Source organism: Pipistrellus hanaki (genome assembly GCF_964339955.1).
Source record: "Pipistrellus hanaki genome assembly, chromosome: 13".
Taxonomy (NCBI): Eukaryota; Metazoa; Chordata; class Mammalia; order Chiroptera; family Vespertilionidae; genus Pipistrellus; species Pipistrellus hanaki.
Window position 1 is genome coordinate 26,995,564 of NC_140515.1, and position 22,460 is coordinate 27,018,023.

At 50.0% G+C, this 22,460-nt stretch overlaps 2 protein-coding genes across 2 annotated transcripts; both read left to right on the plus strand.

The window, feature by feature from the left end:
* Positions 1–2,775: 2,775 nt before the first annotated feature.
* JAGN1 (jagunal homolog 1) lies at positions 2,776–5,576 on the plus strand. The gene is made up of 2 exons (XM_084902023.1): positions 2,776–2,993; positions 4,610–5,576. Exons 1-2 carry the CDS (start codon positions 2,905–2,907, stop codon positions 5,070–5,072), a joined length of 552 nt encoding a protein of 183 aa, XP_084758149.1. The 5' UTR covers positions 2,776–2,904; the 3' UTR covers positions 5,073–5,576.
* Positions 5,577–10,227: 4,651 nt separating this feature from the next.
* IL17RE (interleukin 17 receptor E) lies at positions 10,228–22,110 on the plus strand. The gene is given in 17 exon segments (XM_084901967.1): positions 10,228–10,653; positions 11,008–11,023; positions 11,818–11,922; positions 12,908–13,005; positions 13,239–13,398; positions 13,494–13,633; positions 14,981–15,049; positions 15,911–15,977; positions 16,923–17,098; positions 17,186–17,233; positions 17,325–17,370; positions 17,535–17,686; positions 19,391–19,459; positions 20,447–20,498; positions 20,629–20,727; positions 21,204–21,743; positions 21,746–22,110. Coding segments are annotated over 17 exon segments (2,034 nt in total). The 5' UTR covers positions 10,228–10,521; the 3' UTR covers positions 21,811–22,110.
* The last annotated feature ends 350 nt before the right edge of the window (positions 22,111–22,460 follow it).

A 22,460-nucleotide genomic window follows, 5' to 3' on the forward strand; every position in this document is an offset into this window, starting at 1 on the left:
GAGGACTGGCTTCCTGGTTCATAGCCCTCCTCTCTCTGTGTCCTCACCGTGGTGGAGGAGAGAGGGAGTCTCTTTTAGAAGGACATTATACCACCTCCCAAAAATCCCACCTCCCAGATTGCATCACATTGGGGATTAGGCTTCAGCATAACGACTGGGAGTGGGGGAGGCACAAATATTCAGTCTGCACATTCTGCCTGGTCCTGTAAGCCAGATTTTGAAGTTCTGTTGGGAGACATTACCCCCTCTCCCCAGGCAAAGGAAACATCAAAAGGATTTGAGAAGGGAATGAGCAGGATGAAGAGACAGGAACACAAATCACTAAACTGTAAGGCAGATCAAGAGCCAGAAGTAAAGTATAAACAGCAGGTTTGGCTCAGTGGATAGAGCATTGGCCTGTGGACTGAAGGGGTCCTGAGTTCAATTCCAGTCAAGGACACGCCCAGGGCACCTCAGTTGCAGGTTCAATCCCCAACACATTGAAGTTTCTCTCTCTGTGCCTCGCCCTCTCCCTTCCGCTCTCTCTAAAAATCAATTGGAAAATATCCTTGGGTGAGGATTAACAAAAAAATTTAAAATAAAATAATAATAATAAAACAGTTTAAAAAAGAAAACTATAAACAAATACTTCGGGGAGAAAGACCTGGGGAAAGAGTTCAGGCCCTCCCTTGCACAGTCACACCTCAAACATTTATTGAACGTGTGTTTGGTGTCCCGTGATAGGTGAATGGATGACTCAGAAGCAGTCTGGCCCTGACGAACATGGGTGCATCATGGACTGTGTACACAATAAAAACAAATATAACCAAAGACAGAAAATATCTGCCAGAGGGGAGGGGTGGCAGGTGGGTGGATAGAGGTAGAGTGAAGAAACGGGAGAATGGCCATGAACCTGAAGACTCTTCACAGTGCTTAGAAGAGGATGGTTTCAGCTCAGTTGGAACTTATGTATTCAACAGCATTTATTGAACTTTTACACTATTGTTGAGACACCTTGGAGTTGAGAAGGTCTAGTTATGACTCAGAATTGAGAAGCAATATATATATATATATATATATATATATATATATATATATATACACACACACACACACACATTGGCCCTGGCCAGTGCAGCTCAGTTGCTTGTGTGCGGTCCTGTGCATGAAAGGTTGCTGGTTTGATTCCCAGCCAGGGCACGTGCCTGGGTTGCAGCTCGATCCTCGGTAGGGGGCAAGCAGAAGGCAGCCAATGGATGTTTCACTTTCACAACATGTTTTTCTCGTTAACCCTGTCCCTTCCTCTCTCTCTAAAAAATAAAATTCAATAAATTAAAAAATTATATATTCAACTACATTCAAAATATTCAGCATGTTAAACTTGTACTGTCAGGCGTAAAGTCAAAGGCATACAATGAATAGGAAAAATATATTACAACTAATATTATAAACAAGAGGTCAGTCTTTTTCTCTCTCTCTCTCTCCTCCCTCTTCCCTTTTCTTTCTATATATAGATTAACTAGATCAACAGCATAGTGGAAAAATGGGCAAAGAATATGAGCACAGTTCAGGGAAATGAAATACAAATGACCCTTAAACATATAAAAAGATGCTTAATTTCAGATAACATAACTAAATTTTTCTTATTTTATGTATTTCTTTTTTTGTTGGGATAAAATGTATATAACAAAATTAACCATTTTAAGTGTACAGTTAGTGAAATTAAGTACTTTCACATTACTGTGCAACCATCACCGCATTCATCTCCAGAACTTTTTTTTGCCTGCCTTTCCATTTCTTTTTCAAAAAATGATTTTGTTGATATTTTAAAAAACGTATTTTTATTGACTTCACAGAGGACTGGGTAGATAGAAACATCAATGATGAGAGAGAATCATTGATCAGCTGCCTTCTGCGTGTCCACTACTGGGGATCCAGCCGGAAACCAGGGCACGTGCCCTGACCTGGAATCCAGATCTGACCTCCTGACCACACTCCACACACCTGCCCGGCTTCCTTTTCATTTCTTTACCCTTTAAATGACTCCTCATTCCCTCCTCCCCCTACCCCTAGCATCCATCATTTAACTTTCTTCCTTACATAATATGTTTTTCTTTCATGCCCTGGACCTTTTTGAAAAGTACAGTCCAGTTATCTTATAGAATGTCCCTCGATTCGAATATATCTGTCATCTCATCATGATTAGATCCAGGTTAAGTATCTCAGAATTCCGGCAGGAATATCACAGAACTGATGCTGTGCATCAAGAGGTACAAGTGGTGGTTTGTCAAATCCATTGAGTGGTCAAATTCATTTTGATTACTTGGTTAAAAGGATTCGCACAAGTTTTCTCCAAAGATACTGTTTTCTCTTTGCAACGTTTATGTAATCCATGGATAGATATTTCGAGACTGTGTGATGTGTGCTTGGAAAGTCACAGAACCCTTCCAAGCATCAGTTTCCCCATCTGTGAAGGGGAGTGGGTGGGCAGCGGCCTCTTAAACTCAAATTAGAGTTTTAAAAAGTGAAAGTGCAAAAAAAAAAAGGGGGGGGGAAAGTCCCCACCTACGAAGTGGGGACAGCGGCATGGAGTTTAAGAAAGTCAAAGTGGCCAAAAGTGCTCTGCTCCTGGCCAAGGCAAAAAGATGACTGCGGCGGGAGAAGGGGGCGAGGCCTGGGGGGGGCCTGAGCGGGGCCTGGGCGGGGCCTGAGCGGGGCCTGGGCGAGGCCGGGAGAGAGCGCGTGCGCGTGCGCGGGCGCGGAGGAGAATGACCACAGAGTCGGTCCTCCAGAGACAGAGGGGCCGGAAGTTCTCACAGAACCCGTGTGTCCGCCGGGTTCCGGAGCCGAGGCGGCGTGCAGAGGGTCTGCAGAAGGAAGGGTATCTGCGTGAACGACGCCGAGGGGCAGGGCAGGGCCGGGCCAATGGCTTCTCGGGCAGGTCCGCGAGCTGCCGGCACTGATGGCAGCGACTTTCAGCACCGGGAGCGCGTCGCCATGCACTACCAGATGAGGTAGGAAGCGAGGCGAGGAGCACACAGGCTTTCTCCCGGCCGGAGCCCCCCGGGCCTGGGGAGCGACGCCCCCCTCCCCCCCCCCCCGGCTTCGGGCTCTTCCTCCCCAGCCTGTCCACGCTCACCTGCCACGTCCCCTCCTCCCTCCCGAGACGGCCGAGGGCCTGCCCCCAACCCTGGAGAGCCCAGCTGCTCCCATGGGTCCCCACCCTGTGCCCTGAGAGGGTGCAGACCCCCCTGGGCTCCAGTTGTGGTGATGCTGGCCCCGCTGTGTGCTCTTGGGAACCTAATTTCTAGTTGACCCTCAGTTTCCTCACGTGCAAAAGGAAAGAAGGAATGGACCTTTAAGGGATGGGTGAAGAATTAGCTAACAATTCGTGTAAAGGACGTAGCATAAGTTCTAGCACAAAATCGCGTCTGCCCAATACATGGTAGCTGTTGTATTTGGGGAATGTAGACCGTAAAGGCCAGCCTTTCCCTGCCTAAAATGAATTTTATAAACACCCCCACTTAAGGGTTATTTCTACATTACTCGGTCAGCAATCATTTATTGAGCTTCTACTCAGGAGGCATTTTATACGAGGCACTGAAGATATAGTGAGCAAAAGCAGACCTGGTCTTTGTATGCATATTACACCTTCAATAAAATAAAAAATAAAAAAAAACTATTAACAAAACAAACAAAAAAACCTGGTTCCTGTCTTCATGAATCTTGAAGTCAAGAAATTACTGACTTTCCTAGCTTTTCACACTTTCTATAATGAATATTTTTAAAATAAAAAACTTGAAGAGACCCCCCCCCCCCCAAATCCATTTAACACTTCCAGAATGCTTTTGCTTCTTCCTCTCCAGAGTTTTAAATAATGACATGCTCGTTGGACCCTCGCTCCATTGTTATCCTTAAGACCCCTGCCTAAGGGCACCTCACAGCCCAAGCAAGTATTTTCAACCCCGCAGAGAGCAGAGACTGTCCTCCAGGATGTGAAGAAGATACATTTAGGACCTGAGAGAGTTAGAAGAATAAGAAATAATGTACTTCATTTTGAAGAAGCAGTCTGCTCTAGCAGGGGAAGTACGAGCAGGCTGAGCTAATTTCCTCACCGCCTTCTATGCTGTAATCCTAGGGTGCAGTCAGAGTCATCTTTCTAAACACAACTCTGAGTTACTCTTCTGCCTTTAAATTCATAGACATTGCAATTTCGTATCCTGCTACTCCCCTCCCCACCTAGGATGTACCTGCCGTACCCAACCACTGGCTTTCTTGGAACACAAATGCCTTGTGTTTTTCTGCCTGCATGCAATTAGGAACGCCCATCTCCTTTCAGCCCTCAGAGCCGAGCTCAAATATCTCCTCTAAATGGCCTTCTCAGACGTCCCCTCCCAAGCAGAATTGATTACTGCTTTTTGAGATCCCTTGCATCTTGCAGCATATATTTACTAGAGCTCTTCCAGTTTGTTTGCTAATAATTTTTTCTTCTGTTCCTTGCGCCCAGCCTCTAGACAGGAACTAGATCTTGTTCACATTCATATTCTATTTGTCCAGTATACTTGCCTGGCATACAGTTGGTCAGAAAATTTTGAATGAAAGGAACTTCTCCCTCTGCTCTGCCCCACAGTGTGACCCTCAAGTATGAAATCAAGAAGCTGATCTACGTGCATCTGGTCTTATGGCTGCTGCTGGTTGCCAAGATGAGCGTGGGACACCTGAGGCTCTTGTCACATGACCAGGTGGCCATGCCCTATCAGTGGGAGTACCCGTATTTGCTGAGCATTGTGCCCTCTATCTTAGGTCTCCTTTCCTTCCCCCGCAACAACATTAGCTACCTGGTGCTCTCCATGATCAGCATGGGGCTCTTTTCCATCGCTCCCCTCATTTATGGCAGCATGGAGATGTTCCCTGCTGCCCAGCAGCTCTATCGCCATGGCAAGGCCTACCGCTTCCTCTTTGGTTTCTCTGCCGTCTCCGTGATGTACCTGGTGTTGGTGCTGGCAGTTCAAGTGCACGCCTGGCAGTTACACTACAGCAAGAAGCTCCTAGACTCTTGGTTCACCAGCACACAGGAGAAGAAGCGTAAATGAAGCCTGCCGGATGGACTGGTCTCTGGGGTGAAGCCTAGCCCCCACCGCCTCCCATTGAGAAGAGTGAGAGGGTAGAGGAGCTGTTCTGAAATCTCTGTGGGTAATTTTGGCAGCTGTGATGTTGGCCACTGGTGCAAACTAGGCCCACATTCTGGAAAGCTGCTACTATCGTCATTAGCTCAGGTGGCAAAATGATATTTAACTTATTCCTGGTTGGCTGGAACTGAGCGAAGAACAGCTGTAAAACGAACTTCGGCTAGCTGAAGTTGAAGCCCTTCAGGATTTTTCTGTTTTAAGATTGAGCCTCATCCTTGCCTCTTAGTCATTCTCTCCATTTCCATCCATTACCCTTTAGCCACTGAAACTGGAGATGAGGGTCAGCCAAATTCTACTTCCATTGATGGGTGGTTGGGAGGAAACATTAGGAGGCTGCTTTCCCGCAGGCTGTGGTTTCTGAAGCATTTTCATTACCGAGAACTTCAATAAAGTTATAACTGCCCCGTCTACCCTGTGCCTTGTGCTTGGGATTTAACTGAATGGTGCATTGCTTGAATGGCATTAGACGCTAGCTAGGAGATAGATGGAAACCCCCTGAGAAACCTGGCAGTGGCCATAGAGAAGGAAAAGTTGCCACCCTGTAGCTGAACAGCAGGAACTGTCATGGGCCATACATTGAATCTCTCCACCTGTCAGATGGTTCATTCTCACTTATCCAGCTTGGGTTATGCAGTCTTCTTTTGGTTGTACAATATATTCATGTTTATTTTTCAGTGTTAGAGAGTCAGTTACGTGTCTGATACAGTAGTCCCCCTTATCTGTGGGGGCTATGTTCCAGATCCCCAGTGGATGCCTGAAGCTTTAGTGCCAAACCCTATATATACTGTGTTTTTCCTCTACATACATATCTATGGTAATTTATAAATTAGGCACAGTAAGATATTAGCAACAGTAATAAACTAGAATAATTATATCAATGTACGGTAATAAAAGTTATGTGAATATGGTCTCAGGGCGAGATTTCATCATGCTAGTCAGAACACTGTTTCAACTTCTGAATTATGCATTTCTGGAATTTCCCATTTAATATTTTTGGACTGTGGTTAACTGTAGGTAACTGAAACCACAAAGTGAAACGTAGGTAAAGGGGGACTACTGTACTATATTATGGTATCCACAATAATTTAAAAGTATCTCTGCATACAGGGAATATGCAACCTAAGTGAAACATAATACAAATGTGAAACAACGAGTGAACGATATTTAATGGTATGGAGCAGATAAGTTAAAAATAGAAGTGAAGCCGAAACCGGTTTGGCTCAATGGATAGAGCGTCGGCTTGGGGACTGAAGGGTCCCAGGTTCGATTCCGGTCAAGGGCATGTACCTTGGTTGCGGGCATATCCCCAATAGGGGGTGTGCAAGAGGCAGCTAATCGTTGACTCTCTCATCGATGTTTCTAACTATCTCTCTCCCTTCCTATCTGTACAAAATCAATAAAATATATTTTTTAAAAAATAGAAGTGAAAAAGAGATATGTAGCTCTAGCTGGTTTGGCTCAGCAGATAGAGTATCGGACTATGGACTGAAGGGTCCCGGGTTCAATTCTGGTCAAGGGAACATGCCTGGGTTGCAGGCTCAATCCCTGCAGGGAGCAGCCGGTCAGTGTTTCTCATTATTAATGTTTCTGTCTCCCTCTCCCTTCTCTGAAATCAATAAAAAAATATTTAAAAAAAAAAAAAACAACAACAACCAAGATATGTGAACTAAAGGCTCTTTCATGTTTAAAAGTGACACAGTAAATACTGCATGGAAGATGTGTGTCCCTTTATATAGATTAGATATATAAATATATGGAGGTACATATTTTTTTCATCTTCACCCAAGGATATGTTCATTGATTTTTAAAGAAAAAGAGAAACATCAATTGGTTGTCTCTTCTGCGCCCCATCCTGGAACTGAACCCATAACTTAGGTATGGGCCCTGACTGGGAATTTAATCCATAACTGTTTGATGTATAGTACGACAGTCCAACCAACTGAGCCACACTGGCTAGGGTCCCTTTACTCTTATCCATTTGATTTTATGTTTCTGGATGGATGATACTCAGATTCTAACTGCATATCTCTTTCCTCTCCTCTACAGTCATTCTTTTCTATAAACATTAGGAATGTACTCAGCCATATTAGATACTGGGAGTACTTTCTGTTACAACATGTCTTCCTCTAGATGTCCTCATTATCATATCAAATTTAACTTTTTGCCTTCTACTTCATATTCATTCCTCTTCCTGCATCCCTATATGCAAGAGAATATACAAGGAGCACAGCTCTAGATCATCATCATAAGTCCCTACTATGTGCTATTCATTTTTGAACAACCAAAATTCCTTTTTTTAAAAATATATTTTATTGATTTTCCACAGAGAGGAAGGGAAAGGGATAGATAGCTAGAAACGTCGATGAGAGAGAAACATTGACCAGCTGCCTCCTGCACACCCCCCACCGGGGATGTGCCCGCAACCAATGCACATGCTGCCCTTGATTGGAATCGAACCCGGCACCCTTCAGTCCGCAGACCGACGCTCTATCCACCGAGCCAAACCAGTCTCGGCTGAACAACCAAAATTCTTAATCTCAGAGATTTTCCAAACTGTAGTCTCAATGCAGCAGTCCTGTATTATCTCCTAATACTCTCACCACTCTTAATCAGCAGAACCTATTGAATCCCTATATTGGTTTCACGTTTTCCAGTTTTCTTAAAAGTTTTCCCAAATGGCCCTTGGCAGAAAAAAGTTCCCCACTCCTGAAAGGGGTCAAGAAAAGAGAAATATAGCCCTAGCTGGCTTGGCCCAGTGGATAGAGCATAGGCCTGTGGACTGAAGGGTCTCAGATTCGATTCTGGTCAAGGGCATATGCCTGGGTTGCTGGCTCAATCCCCAGTAGGGGATGTGCAAGAGGCAGCCAATCAATGATTCTCTGTCATCATCATTTTTTTCTCTCTCTCCCTCTCGAAAATCAATAAAAAAAATATATATTTTTAAAAAAGAGAAGTACTAGTATTAAAGAACAGAGCCAAGTTTCTCATTTCATGTACCCAGCATTGAAAGATGCATGATGGCTGCCGGAAGTGGCAGATGGAGGCCAGTGGACCCCAGGACTGAAGGATGAGATGACCGTGGGCTCCTCCACTGCCACCAGGGGCCCCAGTGTGGGAAGCCGACGTGATGAGGCATGTGATCACTTACAGCTTGTTGCCTTTCAGATAGTGTGCCTTCCCGCACTGCCTCAGCCAGGGCGTCCCCACCGTGCTGTGCAGCAAGCATGCAGGCGTCCGTCCTGGGTGACAGACGGCCGTTTGTAGCGCGTTACCTTGCCCACACACGGGGGACCCAGGAGTTTGAGAAGTCCAAGAAGAAGAATCGAGCTGCCTATGAAAATGACAAGTGAGCAACTCCCCTGGAGGATGGTTCCCTGCCCCTGAAAGACCCTTCTCTGGGGGAGGAGTCTACATTGTATAGTGTCTTGAAGCCTCAATAAACTCCCTGTGGGCTGCAGCGTTCTGATTTTGCATTTTTGGGAGCAGCGTCCTTGGTGTAACTTGCTAATATTCAAGTTAATGAACTCCCTTCCCCAGATGCGCTCTGAACGGTTTTGGCTTGTCTGGGAATTTGGTGAAGGAGTGGGACTCACCCCTTGTTCTGCAGTAAACGCTACAAGAAAGCAGCTGCAGCTACTCTTGCGAGCTGGCCATGGGTGGCATGGACTGTGTAGAGTGTATGTTCCTATCCCTCTGCTCTCATATTAAAAATAATAAAATCTAACTATAGTGTAAAACATTTTTAAAAAATTTTTAATTCATACTCTATGTAGCTCTGAACCACTGTGAGTTAGATAACAATTTAGGCAGAAGACTCCCTAACTAATCCTTAGATTGGCCAGACCGTCCTTTTCTCCCTTTACGTCTCACTCATTTGTCTGCAGTGATGGGCTCCAAGGCCAAAAGACAGAACTGTGTCAGGCAGGCCCTTCGGGGCTCCCAGAAGCAGGGGGAGATGAGGCAGTGGGAGGAGGATGGAAGGGAATTGACCTGGGAGAGGCTGGCAGAAGTGGAGCTCCCTATGCTAGAGACCTGGACTTTGACCAAATAACATTCCTTTCGGCTTATCTATCTTTTTGAAATGAAAACAATTCCCGCCTGACTTACAATGTAGTTACGAAGATCAAACATGAAAGTACTTTGTGAAATGTGAAATGGATAAACTGCTTTCATAATTTACATTTATTCAGTGAAAGAGCACCTGTTTCATGGCATCCACTGTAGGCACTGGAGAAGCATGAAGAATAAGAAAGGGTCTTGATCTTCTAAGGGTCTCAAAAGCTAGAGGGCATTTTTAGGATAATGGGTAGGGTGGGATCTTCAGACAGTGGACCTGAGGACTCAGAAATAGAATTGGCCTAAAGAAAGCTATGGTCAGTCTACTGAGAGGTGCAGAGCGACAGTAACAGTTTCGAGATGCCTTAGCCCAGTAGGTGTGCCCCAGATGTTCTTTCCGCTGCATGTGTCTTCGTCAAGGTGAGGGCTGAAGCAGCTCAAATGCTCCATGAGCGGGAGGAAGCTGTGGGATGACGGGGAGGGTCCCAACAAAGACTGGAGCCTCGTCAGCACCAGCAGAAACCACAAGAAACCAGGTCAGTGTGTGGGGCCCGCTCCCCTCCCTCCAGGGCTCTGCTGTGAGCTCTGTGGCTTCCTGAGCAGCCTGTACTGAAGAGTGGATCCTTGAAGCCAAAGGCCCCTTCGGCATGGAGCCCTCCGTGCAGAAAAGCTGGAACTGACTAGAGAAATCTGAGCTGTAGTCCTGAGAGTCGGCCAGGTGGGGAACCAGGCTGCCTATGGGGTCCTGTGAGGCTTGTGTGCAGCCTTTAGTGCTTCCTTGTGGTTCTGCCCAACTCCAATGGTGTGCCAGTCACCTCTCTCTCTGGCATCCAGTGCAGAGCAGTGTTCAATAGCTCTGTTCATTCTCTAAGGGAGAAGATGAAGTAAATGTCTAGAGGAGACAAAAGTAAACAGCTAGTTAATGGGCGTGTAGGATCTAGAGGGTGTTGCAGAGAAGGAGGGGTTAAAACATGGGTGCAGCTGCCCATTTCCCTAACCCTGTGCTGGCCTCTTTCCTGCTGTTTCCCTGCCAGAGCAGGAGAAATGCCCTCCAGTTGGAGACAGCGGGGTGTTCTGGGGGGCAAACCCCCCTCAGTCCCTCTGCTTGGAGGAGAAGGAATGTGGCCGGGCCTGCTCGTTAGGATCTAGGAGGAGCTTTGGGGCTGGGCGGGGCCGGGGCAGGCTGAGGCGAGGGCTCCTACTGGCATTGTGCGCCCTGTTGCTGTACTGCAAAGCCCTGCTGCCCACCTTCAGGCCGTGCAGCCATGTTCTGGGTGCCCTGACCCAACGGAAGTCCATGGGGCACCCCAGACTGGCAGCCCTGCCCCTGCCTCTCCACCTGCTGCTCATTGGCGTGTCTGCCTCCGCTGGGATTGGCTGTCCCTGTCTGCCCCACTGGACTACCTGCTGCCTGCTGGTCTCCCACATGGTAAGGTGTCATTGCCAGGTGGGGATGCCTGCCTGGCACAGGCTGGAAAAGCTCTCCACCCTCCTGTCTGTCCTTTTCCACCTCCCCAAGTCCATGTGCTCTGGCGGCAGCCTCAGTGTGCCCTCTGCACAATCCCAAAGGGGTAGGAAGGTCCCAGTGGCCTGAGGGTTTGGGGAGGGTGGAGCTGGGAAGGAAAAAACCACAGGGGATGGGCTGTTAGCTTCTGGGCCTCAGAATTAGGTGATTTGGGGCAAAGACCCCACGAAGAGTGCTCCTTATGAGAATCCCTCCTAATTATACTTCTCTCCTTTCCCCCTCCCCCCCGAGCCCCCTTCCCCCTTGCTGTGCCTTCAGGATGACAGTTTCACTGGTAAGTCCTTATTCCCTGCCCTGCTCCTCTTCCCCATCCCATCCCCCATTGATTTTTAGAGAGTGGAAGGGAGGGGAGAGACAGAGACATCTATTTAGAGAGACACATGGATTGATTGCCTCCTTCAGGTGCTCTGACCAGGGCTGGGGATTGAACCTGCAACACAAGTATGTACCCTTGACCAAGAATTGAACCCGAGACCCTTTGGTGCATAGGCCAACACTCTATCTACTGAGCAACACCAACCAGGGTCCCCACAGCCCTTTTGTTCCAGATCCCCAGTGAGGCTTGCATTCTGCTTTTTGGTTCACAGCCTGGGAAGCAGCATAGTAGCAAGGAAAGAGCACATGGTTTAGAATCAGGACAGTCTAGGTTTGCATTATCATTCTGCCACATACTCCACGTGTGGCTGCCGTCAGTACACTTAAGCCCTCCGACCCTCAGTTTCTGCGGGGGCTATCAGAATAGATAAAATGATTGCACAATGAAGACTGTTGCCCCTGAGCTGTGGGGAGGATTAAATGAGAGACCTGCAAATCTGCAGGCACATCCACCCCTTAACTGTCAGTAATAAAATCACGTTCATATTTTCTCACACATTATCTTAGTACTTGATCTTGATAATAGCCTCCCTTTGTGAATGGTAAAGTCGAGGCTTAGAGGGGTCCATAACTTGCCCAAAGTCTCAGAGCCAGGATGTAAGTGGCAGAGCTCAGCCTCAAGTCCTTCTTGTCTGAGGCAGGAGAGATGTCCTTGGACCCTACCACTTGATTTTTTTTTTTCACCTTTTGCAGAAAGATCTGCCCATATTTCTTGCCATACCCTGCCACTTTCCTGGGGTGCTTGGCGCTGGTACTGCCCCTGCTGTCTGTGCCTGCGCCTGGTGTCAGCTCCTCCAGGTATGAGAAATAACCCTGGGGCCATTCTCAATGGAGATGTGAACTGGGGGCGTTTGGGGGTCGGGGAGGCTGAGGCAGGTGGAACTGATATTAGTGAATTCATTTGTATCATTTTGGGATGTTTCTCTTTTCAGCTGGCACCAGTTGTTGGAATTAAAATGTCAGTTCTAGAAATTTACTATTAATATCTTCTATTTGTAAAGTAACTTTTTAACTCTGTATTTTTATTGTCTACCTCAGTGCCTGATATATACTAAGTGCCCATACTCTGCATAAGAATGGGCAGTTTGTAATTTTTTACTGTTATAAATAATACTGCCATGAACATCTTTTTAAAACATATTTTTTTTTATTGATTTCAGAGAGGAAGGGAGAGGGAGAGGGAGAAGGAGAGGGAGAGAGAGAGGGAGAGAAACATCAATGATGAGAGAGAATCATTGATTGGCTGTCTCCTGCACACCCCATACTGGGAATTGAGCCTGCAACCCAGGCATGTGCCCTGACCAGGAATCAACCCTCCTGGTTCATAGGTCAAACGCTCAACCGCTGAGCCACTCCAGACGGGCTACAATGAACATCTTAAGATGTTCTTTTATTCTCTACTTAAGAAATTAGTCATTTAAAAATTTTTATTTACTGATTTTAGGAGGAGAGGAACGGAGAGAGAATGAAAGAGTAAGAGAGAAACATTGATTTGTGTTCTACTTATTGACGTATTCGTTGGTTGCTTCTTGTATGTGTCTTAACCCAGAGATCGAACCCGCAACCTTAGTGTATAGGCACAATGCTCTAACCAACTGAGCTTCCTGACCAGGTGAAGAAATTAATCCATTTTTTATTGTAACACAACTTTCGGGACTAAAGAGGCTTGATGTCATTACCCTCCCTGATCCAAAATGACTTACTTGCCAACACGGGGCCATCATCTCCAGGCAGGGAAGGGGCAGTAAAGGGCCAGATGTTAAATGTGCCCTTTCCCATGCAGGCCTTTCACGGAGCTGGTTCCACCACCTAGTGCAGAAATCCAAAAAGTCTTACTTGTTCCAGTTCTGTAGGAGGCACAAGATGCCGGCATCTGCTCAGGTACTCCCCTGCCAGTTCCAGCCCTGCGCTGTGCCCCTTTCCTTTCTGGCCGCTCATTTTGTGAGAGATGGAAAGTAGGAGGATGAAGTAGACTATTCTCCCATTACACAGTCAGGGAAACTGAGGCCTAAGTGTTGAGCAGCTTACCTGTGGTACCCCAGGTTCCAGAGGGAGAAGTAGAAGCCAGAGATCCTGATTCCCGCCTTACGGCCCACCCTGCTCTCTGCCTACAGAGGAAGCTGCTGCATCGCTGTTGCCTGCCTGAGAAGGACCATCACGTCTCCGTCCCCTCCCCAGACATCTCCCAAAATGGGCTGCGCTTCAAAAGGACCCAGCCTTCCCCTCCAGAGGCAGTGGGAGGTCTCCCGAGACAGGACGCACAAAGGCATCAAGGTAGACGTGGGGTGTGACTGGAGATAGGCATAGTCAAGTCGTGGTGCCTTCGCTGAAGCCAAGAGACAAGGCCACCCAGTCCTGCTTCTCCGCAGGGCCCGAGTTCTCCTTTGACTGGCTGCCTGAGGCACGGGCTATTCGAGTGAGCATCCCCTCCGGCCCCGAGGTCAGCGTGCGTCTTTGTCACCAGTGGGCACTGGAGTGCGAAGAGCTGAGCAGCCCCTTTGATGTCCAAGTATGGAGGGTCATTTTCCTGTAAAAAGCAAGATCACACAGTGCTAGCGCAAAAAACAGCCTACCCACTGTCCATACAGGGAGCCCGAGGTCCAGGGAGGGTTGGAAATTCTCCCAAACCCACAAGGCCGAAGTGCCCAGCATTAAGGTTTCTTCGCTCTGGGCGGGAAATGCAGGCGGGCTTGCCACATGGGAGGAGAGGGAGGGAAAGGGCATGCAGAGACCTGGCGCCACTGTGAACGACCGGCAGAGAAATGGATACGGTGTTTACCCCCACGGGAGGAGCCTCAGTGAGAGTCAGATTATATCAAGAAACCAATTCAGTTCCTTCAAGCAGTTGTTTTCCCCGAGAAAATAACAAAGCGGTCACATCTGTCCTGGTTCCCTTCCATTTCCCTCCCTTTGTGGCCTTCCTCAGAAAATGAGATGACCCTCATTTCCCCAGCCCAGATCTCGACACACCACCTCAACCCCCAGTTGTCACTGACGCCCTTGTGTACAGTTGGCACCATTTGCAGGGACTGATGCTGCACCACGGAGGCCCTCAACCCTCCTTAGTGATAAAGTGGTGATGACACCTCCCAAGATCACTGCAGAGCTAGCATTTCCTCGAGTTATTGCTTTAGCACCTCGCACCCTACATGGCATCCAGCGGGGCTCATTAAATGCATGTCTCTTTCCCTGTCTCCTCCCTCCCCCGACTCCATAGACAGGGTGGCACAAAAGTAGGTTTACAGTAGTGAATATGTGAAACACAGATTTTATTCTTGTATTATTATTTATTAATTATTGTATTCCTAGAGGCCCGTTGCACAAAGTGTTTCATGCAATAGACCTTCCTTCCCCTGGCTACCAGCACCAGCTTTCCTCTGGCACCTGGGACCCAGGCCTTCCCTCTGGCAGAGGCCTTCAGTCTTTGCTCCAGGTGGAGCGCTGCTCCCTCTGCCCCCTGCCCTCCACCCCTGGCCCTCCCCCTCATAGCAGGTGTCCCCCTCCACGTGCTGCCCGGAGGCCCTGAGTGGCTGGGGGTGTGGCCACAGCCATATTTGTTGGGTTAATTTGCGTGATTGGCTGGTGGGTATAGCAAAGTGACAGTCGATTTGCATGTTTCTCTTTTATTAGTGTAGATTTCCCATACAAATATCTGTAAACTTACTTTTACCCCACCCTGTATTGAGACACCTAGAGAAAACGGTCAGAATACAGGACAGAGACCCCTTGGGAGGAAATTTGTTGATGAAAAAATTAAGTTTCACATAAGAAAAAATAAGATCCCAGCTTTTTCCTACCCTCAGCCAGGGTGCCTGTACTCTTTCTCAGGCATCTTTCTCTCTTTTTACGTCAACAGAAAACCGTGTCTAGAGGCCACACTGTAGACCTGCCTTATGAATTCCTTCTGCCCTGTCTGTGCATAGAGGTGAGTAAAGAAAAAGGTGGGCGTTGTCCATGGCCCCGCTCCTAGTTCCCCAGATAGTGCAGTTGGTCAAACATATCTCTAGTAAATCGGGTTTTAAAAGGACTGTGTGTTAATGAGATGCAGGTGTCAGCCTGACTGTGAGCCACACACTGGATCAGAGATGAAAGTGTCCTGCTGAACATGAGATTCTTGGGGGTGATTCCAACCTCAGCTCCACCTGAACCCAGCTTTCCTTGGTCCAGACCTGGACTCAGCCCACTGAGGCGGAATAGGCAGTCCCTTCACGGTGTGTGCTGATCAGTCACGGTGGGGGCACGTGGCCATTGCAAGGTTCCATATGGCCTCAGAAGTCTTGTCCCCAACACCCCCTCATGGCAGTCCTCCTCTCCATAGTTCTAAAGCGCTTAACATTAAAACTTCTTCGGATTAGACAGACAAGGCAGGGGCCTTGTCATCCAGGAGGAAACGAAAGGGAGGCTGCAGGCAGAGACTTGGAGCACTGAGCATCTGCCAGGGTGGACAGCCATTGGGAGTTTGGGCAACCCAGACGGAGAGACCCATACAGGGCACTAGGCACCTTGGGAACCACCGACAGTGGAGGAGTAGACAGATGTGGACATCACAATCTGCCTCTATCTGGGGATAGGTTCTCTCCATGGGCAAGAGGACTCAGCCTCTCCGCTGATCTCACTCCCATACTCTGGAGTTCCTCCGCCAGTGTCAGGCACCACTTACCCTTGCCTACACCCTGCATCTTCCCCCTCCTCAATGCCCCGCCAGCTCAGGCAGCTTGCAGTAGGGCAAGAGCAAGGGCAAGCCAGAATGAGTCTCAGGTCTGACCGTCTCTTCTTGTCCCCCCAGGCATCCTACCTGCAAGAGGACACAGTGAGGCGCAAAAAATGTCCCTTCCAGAGCTGGCCGGAAGCTTGTGAGTGCCACTCATATGCATTCTTGTGCACGCACAGCCTCTCTCTGTCTCTTTTTCATGCATACACGCACACACTCCCCCACTGTGTTGGAGGAAGCCTCTGGGAGTCATGGGCATTTTCCCTGGAGTCAGTGGGGGAAAGGGTACTGTATCTACTGCTCAGCCGGCCAGTGAATCAGAGTGCAGTAGGCTCTGTGGGAGGCTGTACCAGGCACACAGGAGTTGGTGTGTTGAGGATGGACCAAAAGAGCTGGGCTCACTCACATCCCAGCTCTGCCACTTTTTCTTCTCTGAGACTCAGTTTCCTCATCTGTAAAATAATTATATTGGCCCTGTCTTACTTTCCAACTGTTTATGAGGCTTGACTTCACCATGATAAGTGAAAGTGGTTGGTGACATCTAAGGTGCTGTCCACACTTTGCTGTCTCCAAGCGGAAGGGGCAGGATACTCAAACATAAATGAACAGCACAAAGCAGCCTACAGTCGGGGGCAGGGTTACATGTAAGGACTAGCCTGTGGGCCATGAACTCCGGGAAGGGAGAAAGAAGCCAGTGAAGGCTGTCATCAGCAAGAGAAGGTCTCTCAGAGGCGGTGACACCTGAGCCGCGCTCAGAAAACAGAGCGGGATTTAGAAAGGAGAGAAGGGAGGGGAGGCATTCCTGGTTTTGAGAGGAACTTTAGCAAAAACAAAAAGATTTCAAGTTCGGGGAGTAGCCAAGACCTCGCCAGAATGGAGGTGCGAGAAGGAGTACACAGAAAAGGTAATAATAACAAGGGGCTGGAAAAAGGCGTGCTCATCTCTGGGGCTCCCAGACAGAGCGGGAACTGTGCTGAACACCTTTACAGACATCACCTCCTCCGCCCTGGGGATGGGGGTGGCCAAACGAGGCCAAAGCAGGGTTCAAGCCTCCCAGGCCTCACTCTCTGCCCTGCTGTCTGCCCAGATGGCTCGGACTTTTGGAGGTCAGTGACCTTCACTGACTACAGCCAGCACAGTCAGATGGTCATGGCCCCGACACTCCGCTGCCCCGTGAAGCTGGAAGCCTGCCTCTGCCAGAGGCAGGGCGGGGACACCCTCTGTGAAGACCTCCCCAACGCCACAGCTCAGGAGTCGGAGGGGGTGAGACCGGCCTCCCCAGGACCTGGATGGGCTGGGGCCCGGGGCTCAGGACCCCGATCCCGGACTAACCCCCTTCTCCCACCACAGTGGTATGTTTTGGAGAAGGTGGACTTGCACCCCCAGTTCTGTTTCAAGGTACAAACATGACTGAGAGGGGATGGGGAGGGATATGGATGGTGCCTGGCGCTTTCTGACACCACCCCCCCCCCATTCTTGTATTTCTTAGTTCTCTTGTGGAAACAGCAGCCACATTGAATGTCCCCATCAGACTGGTGAGCCAATAAGAGGAACCCCTCCCCCCATTTCACCCTCACCCAAATGTGGCCAAGCCAAACTCTAGCCCTGTCTTGACTTCCCTGTTAACCAGCCCAGCTCCTCCTCTCACCTCCTGCCAACAGGGTTTCTCACGTGACACCCTTTCCCCCACTCTCCCCAGCAGCCCCATCCTGGAATGTGAGCATGGGCACGCGGGCCCAGCAGCTGGTCCTGCACTTCTCCACGAGCACGCATGCCACCTTCAGTGCTGCCTGGAGCCGCCCTGGCATGGGGCAGGACGGCCTGCTGCCCCCTGTGTACAGCATCAGCCAGGTATGGCCTCGCCAGGCCCTGGCCCCCACCAGGTCCCATTGCTCAGAGCACAGCAGGTGGCGGAAAGCAAATTCCTGACTTACTTCATCTAGTTATTTATTTACTTGACCAGGCTTTGTTCCGTTGGCTCCTTCTGCCATGGGGTTTCCACAGGGCAGTTTCTAATCCTTTCAGTTTCTGAATTTGCAGGAATAAACAGAGGCAAAGGGCTGGCCTTCTCACAGCCAGCTATCATCCTCTGCCCCACTTCAAACTGCTGCCCCACGTTATACTGCTGCCCTCTCCAACTCCGCTGTCCCCTACCACTGTGCTCCTGCCTCCCTCCCCCAGGCACCTGGCAGGAGTCATCTCACTGCCTCGGGAGACAGAGGCCCTGGAAGACTGTAAACTCCTGACAGGCTTGACTCTATTACGCGAACTAAGATTAATCTGACGAGTCGACTTTCTTCTGTGTATCTGATGTAAAAACCATAATCAAATACAATATATCTTCAAAACCACAGCCCCAAGCTGACTAAGCATGAGTAGCTCTTCTCGAGTTCTTTCTTAAATACTCACTTGGCAGCTATTTGGTTTGTATTCTCTGAGGGTTCCCAAGCAGGAAGGTGGTAGCAAATGCTCAAGATTTAAGACCAAGCCCTGATCAAGTTGTAAGGCAGAGTCATGTGGGAAAACCTAACCCTGAGAACTAAATCCACGGGCTCATTTGTTTCCGTGAGCTGGGAAAAGACTGCCTTCACCAAGTTCAGCTATGATTTGAGAGCCCCTGCATCAGCACTTACTCACAGCTGCCTGGATAATGGGATCTAGGACAGGGTCGGGGAGGAGAATGGGGGGGGGTATTCCCAAAGTATGGAACCACTCCCTACCCGGCACCCAGCACATAGGGCAGAGCCACATCCTGCCTGTAGACAGATGGCAATTAATTCTTCCCAATTCAGCATGTCTGTATCGAGTGCCTATTCTGTGCCTATCCTGTCTTGTCTTAGGCCCTTCAAGATACAAGAAAAGTGTATAGCAGAGTCTCTGCCCTAGGAGTCCAAGGGGTAATAATAGCTGCAACTACTAAGTGAATTCACACTGCACTGTGTATTATAAAGAGTGTCCCCACACATACTTCCATGTGATGCTCAGTAACCCAGTAAACCAAGGATTACTAGCCTCCACAGACGAATGAAAAAAGCTGAGGCTCAGGGATCCATGTACCAACCAAGTGTGTTGGTTTCACACAGCTGGGAACCACAAAGGCAGTGGTTAAACCTGCCTTTGTTAGCTGTGGTCTGCTGACCCCACAACGTACATTTTTTTCAATGGACAGGCTACCCCTTCAGGTACGCCGGACAGGAGTAGGGCAGCGTATTGTTAGCCTCCCTGTTTTGTGAACTGCTAGAGGACAGAGAACATCTGCGCCTGCCTTCTTTCCTCGGGGCTTGGCACAGAGTGGGCACCCACAGTATGTCCGCTGACGAGTACCTGATTGACTGATTAGCGTGCATCTGCGCAGCAGTTCTGATCTGGGAATGATCGGCGGGATCTAGGAATGAAGCCAGGGAAGGCTTTTTGTCAGGGGTGGCACTTGGCCTGAAGGCTTGGGAGGACTGGGAGGAGGAGGTGGGGGTGAGGCGGGGGAGGAACATCATGGGCAAAGGCTCAGAGCCAGACTTGTTTCCGTGCAAACAGTCATTTTGTTCTTTATTCCAACAGACTCAGGGCTCAAGTCCAGTGACACTGGAGCTCATCATCCCCTTCCTGAGGCCAGGGGCCTGTGTTCTGGTAAGGAATCCTGCCTCCACACCCATTCCTCTAGCATCCGGTCCACGGGTGGCAAAGGGGCCAAATCAGTGCACAAAAACGTTTGGTTTGGACAACATGGTGTTTGAAATTGGAATGTGTTACCACCATTTAAATATCGGGAAACATCATATATTTTTTAATACATTTTATTGATTTTTTTTTTTTTACAGAGACGAAGGGAGAGGGATAGATAGTTAGAAACATCAATGAGAGAGAAACATCAATCAGCTGCCTCCTGCACACCCCCTACTGGGGATGTGCCCGCAACCAAGGTACATGCCCTCGACTGGAATCAAACCCGGGACCCTTCAGTCTGCAGGCCGACGCTCTATCCACTGAGTCAAACCGGTCTCGGCAGGACATCATATTTTAAAAAGCTGATTTCTGGCTTCTCTTGGGGAAAATATATATATATATATATATATATATATATATATATATATATATATATATATATATCTAGCCAAAACCAGTTTGGCAGTTTGGCTCAGTGGATAGAGTGTCGGTCTGCGGACTGAAGGGTCCCAGGTTCGATTTGGTCAGGGGCATGTACATTGGTTGCGGGCACATCCCCAGTAGGGGGTGTGCAAGAGGCAGCTGGTCGATGTTTCTCTCTCATTAACATTTCTAGCTCTTTGTCCCTCTCCCTTCCTCTCTGTAAAAAATCAATTAAAAAAAAAGAAAAGAAAACCTAGTTCTCTGTGTCCACATTCAGGCCTGGTGACAACAGGCTGGAGCCCAGTGGTGTCTGGTTACATCCACCAGGGCTGTGCCCTCCAGGTCCCCATGGACACCCTGGCCAACGTTGAGTTTACTCTTTGAATTTGCCACTCTTGACCTGTTCTGTGCTGGATGAATTCCATATCCAGGGGGCCTCCCTCTCACCATCTTCATGCTTCCTTTAACTTCTCCTGGAGGAGGCACTGAACCGGGGCTCACAGGGTGGGGGGGTCTCTGTGCCCTCAGGTGTGGAGGTCAGATGTCCAGTTTGCCCGGAAGCACCTCTTGTGTCCAGATGGTGAGTTCTTTGGCGGGGGTGGAGTGGGGGGAGAAAGGTTGGGCACTAAGGAGCCCAGTGTGGCCTTACCTTGCTTGACTCAGTCTCTCTCTCTTTTTTTTTTTTTTTTTTTTTTTTTTTTTTTACTCAGTCTCTAATAGACACCTGGGACTGTTGATCCTGGCACTGCTGGCCCTCACCACTCTCCTGGGAGTTGTTTTAGTTCTCATTCTCCGGCGCCCATTGTCAGGTAAGCTCACTTGGGCATAATTTGGGGATTTAGACCTGCCCAGCTCCTAGGCTAGCTGTCCCCTGCCTAGGCTCCCTTCCCCAAGAGCCATGTACCTGCCCCAGCACCAAGCTGTCTGCTATCCAAGGGGGGGGAGGGGGTGCCTCAGGCCCCCTAGAGGGCAGGAATGGGTAAGGCAGGGCAAAGGTCCCTCTGTACAGGTGGTTCACCGTACCAAGTCTCCGGGCTCCCGGCAAGTGGAGCGGAAATCCAGTCTATGCTGCACCTGCCAGTTCTGGCACCCTGGCCCTCACCGCTTCTATTTATTATCTAAATAGCCCCCACAGCACCCTATTGCCTGGAGTTGCCTCGGGTGCCCACCCTCAGCGCAGATAAGGAACTGGGGGTGCACCCTATGATGCAGCCCTGAGGCCAAGGAAGTCAGAGCTGAGCCGTCCCTTTGCCCCCACCCTGTTCACCTGTTGCTCCCGCCCTAGGCCCCGGCCAGCCGCACCCGGTGCTGCTCCTGCACGTGGCGGACTCCGAGGCGCAGCGGCGCCTGGTGGGGGCGCTGGCCGAGCTGCTGCGGGCCACGCTGGGCGGCGGGCGCGACGTGATCGTGGACCTGTGGGAGGGGGCGCGCGTGGCGCGGGTGGGCCCGCTGCCGTGGCTGTGGGCGGCGCGGGCGCAGGTGGTGCGGGAGCGGGGCACCGTGCTGCTGCTGTGGAGCGGCGCGGGCTCCAGCCCCGCCCGCGGCCCGGACCCCCACACCGCGCACACCCTGCGCGCCCTGCTCCGCGCCGCGCCGCGCCCGCTCCTGCTGCTCGCCTACTTCAGCCGCCTCTGCGCCAAGGCCGACATCCCGCCGCCGCTGCGCGCCCTGCCGCGCTACCGCCTGCTGCGCGACCTGCCGCGCCTGCTGCGGGCGCTGGGCGCCAGCCCCGCCGCCCGGGCCGCCGGCTGGGGCCGCCTGGGCGCTCGGTCCTGCCTGCGGAACCGCCTGGAACTGTGTCGCCGTCTAGAACGCGAGGCAGCCCAACTTGCCCACCGAGGCTGACTGAGCGGAGCTCCCCAGCAACCCAGATGTCTTGGCCACCGGTGTAAGGGCTGGCACCCAGAAAGAGGCTTCTACCCAGGATTTCTCAGGGTGCCTCCCGAGGACTACTCCCCAAAGCCTTGTTTCCCTGCGGTCCAGCCCAGGAGCAGAGCACCGGCCTCATCCTGGTCCTTTCACACTTTGGTCCGGCTTCCTCCTCAAGCTTCCCTGCCTCTCAGGACCCCCAGGGAGAGAGTCTCTCTTTCCTGCGGGCTCCTCTGACGCTAGTCCTGATGTGGGAGGGGGACCTCCAGAATTCCGGAGAGCAGTGTGCACATGCTCCAGGGAAGGCTGGAGAGGTTGAGGCAGGGGTGAGAAAGATGAATAAAGGCAAACATGATGGATAAACTAAGAAACACAATGTGCTTCTCTGTGTGCCCAGGATGCTCTTAGGGGAAGGGTCAGCACCCCCCTGCCTGGGGGTTGAGATCCATCCGTTTGTGGCCCAAATCCTCCACGTCCACACGCACACCCCCATCCACCATGCCGTGTCACTGGAAACGCAAAGGAGGACCTGGAAATCTTGATCCTCACTATAATTCTTTAATGAGAAAAGAGGAAAAAAACGGTTCAAAAAAGTGGTGTGTGTCCATCAGCACACAGCCAGCCCAGGCCAACAGCACAAAGGAGACCCCCGTGTGTCTGGCCCCAGACCCTG

Excerpts from the sequence above, each read along its gene's own strand:
- JAGN1 (XM_084902023.1), top strand. The coding sequence starts at position 2,905 with ATGGCTTCTCGGGCAGGTCCGCGAGCTGCCGGCACTGATGGCAGCGAC. Across the intron at positions 2,994-4,609 it reads GCCATGCACTACCAGATGAG|TGTGACCCTCAAGTATGAAA; the intron begins GTAGGAAGCGAG and ends TCTGCCCCACAG.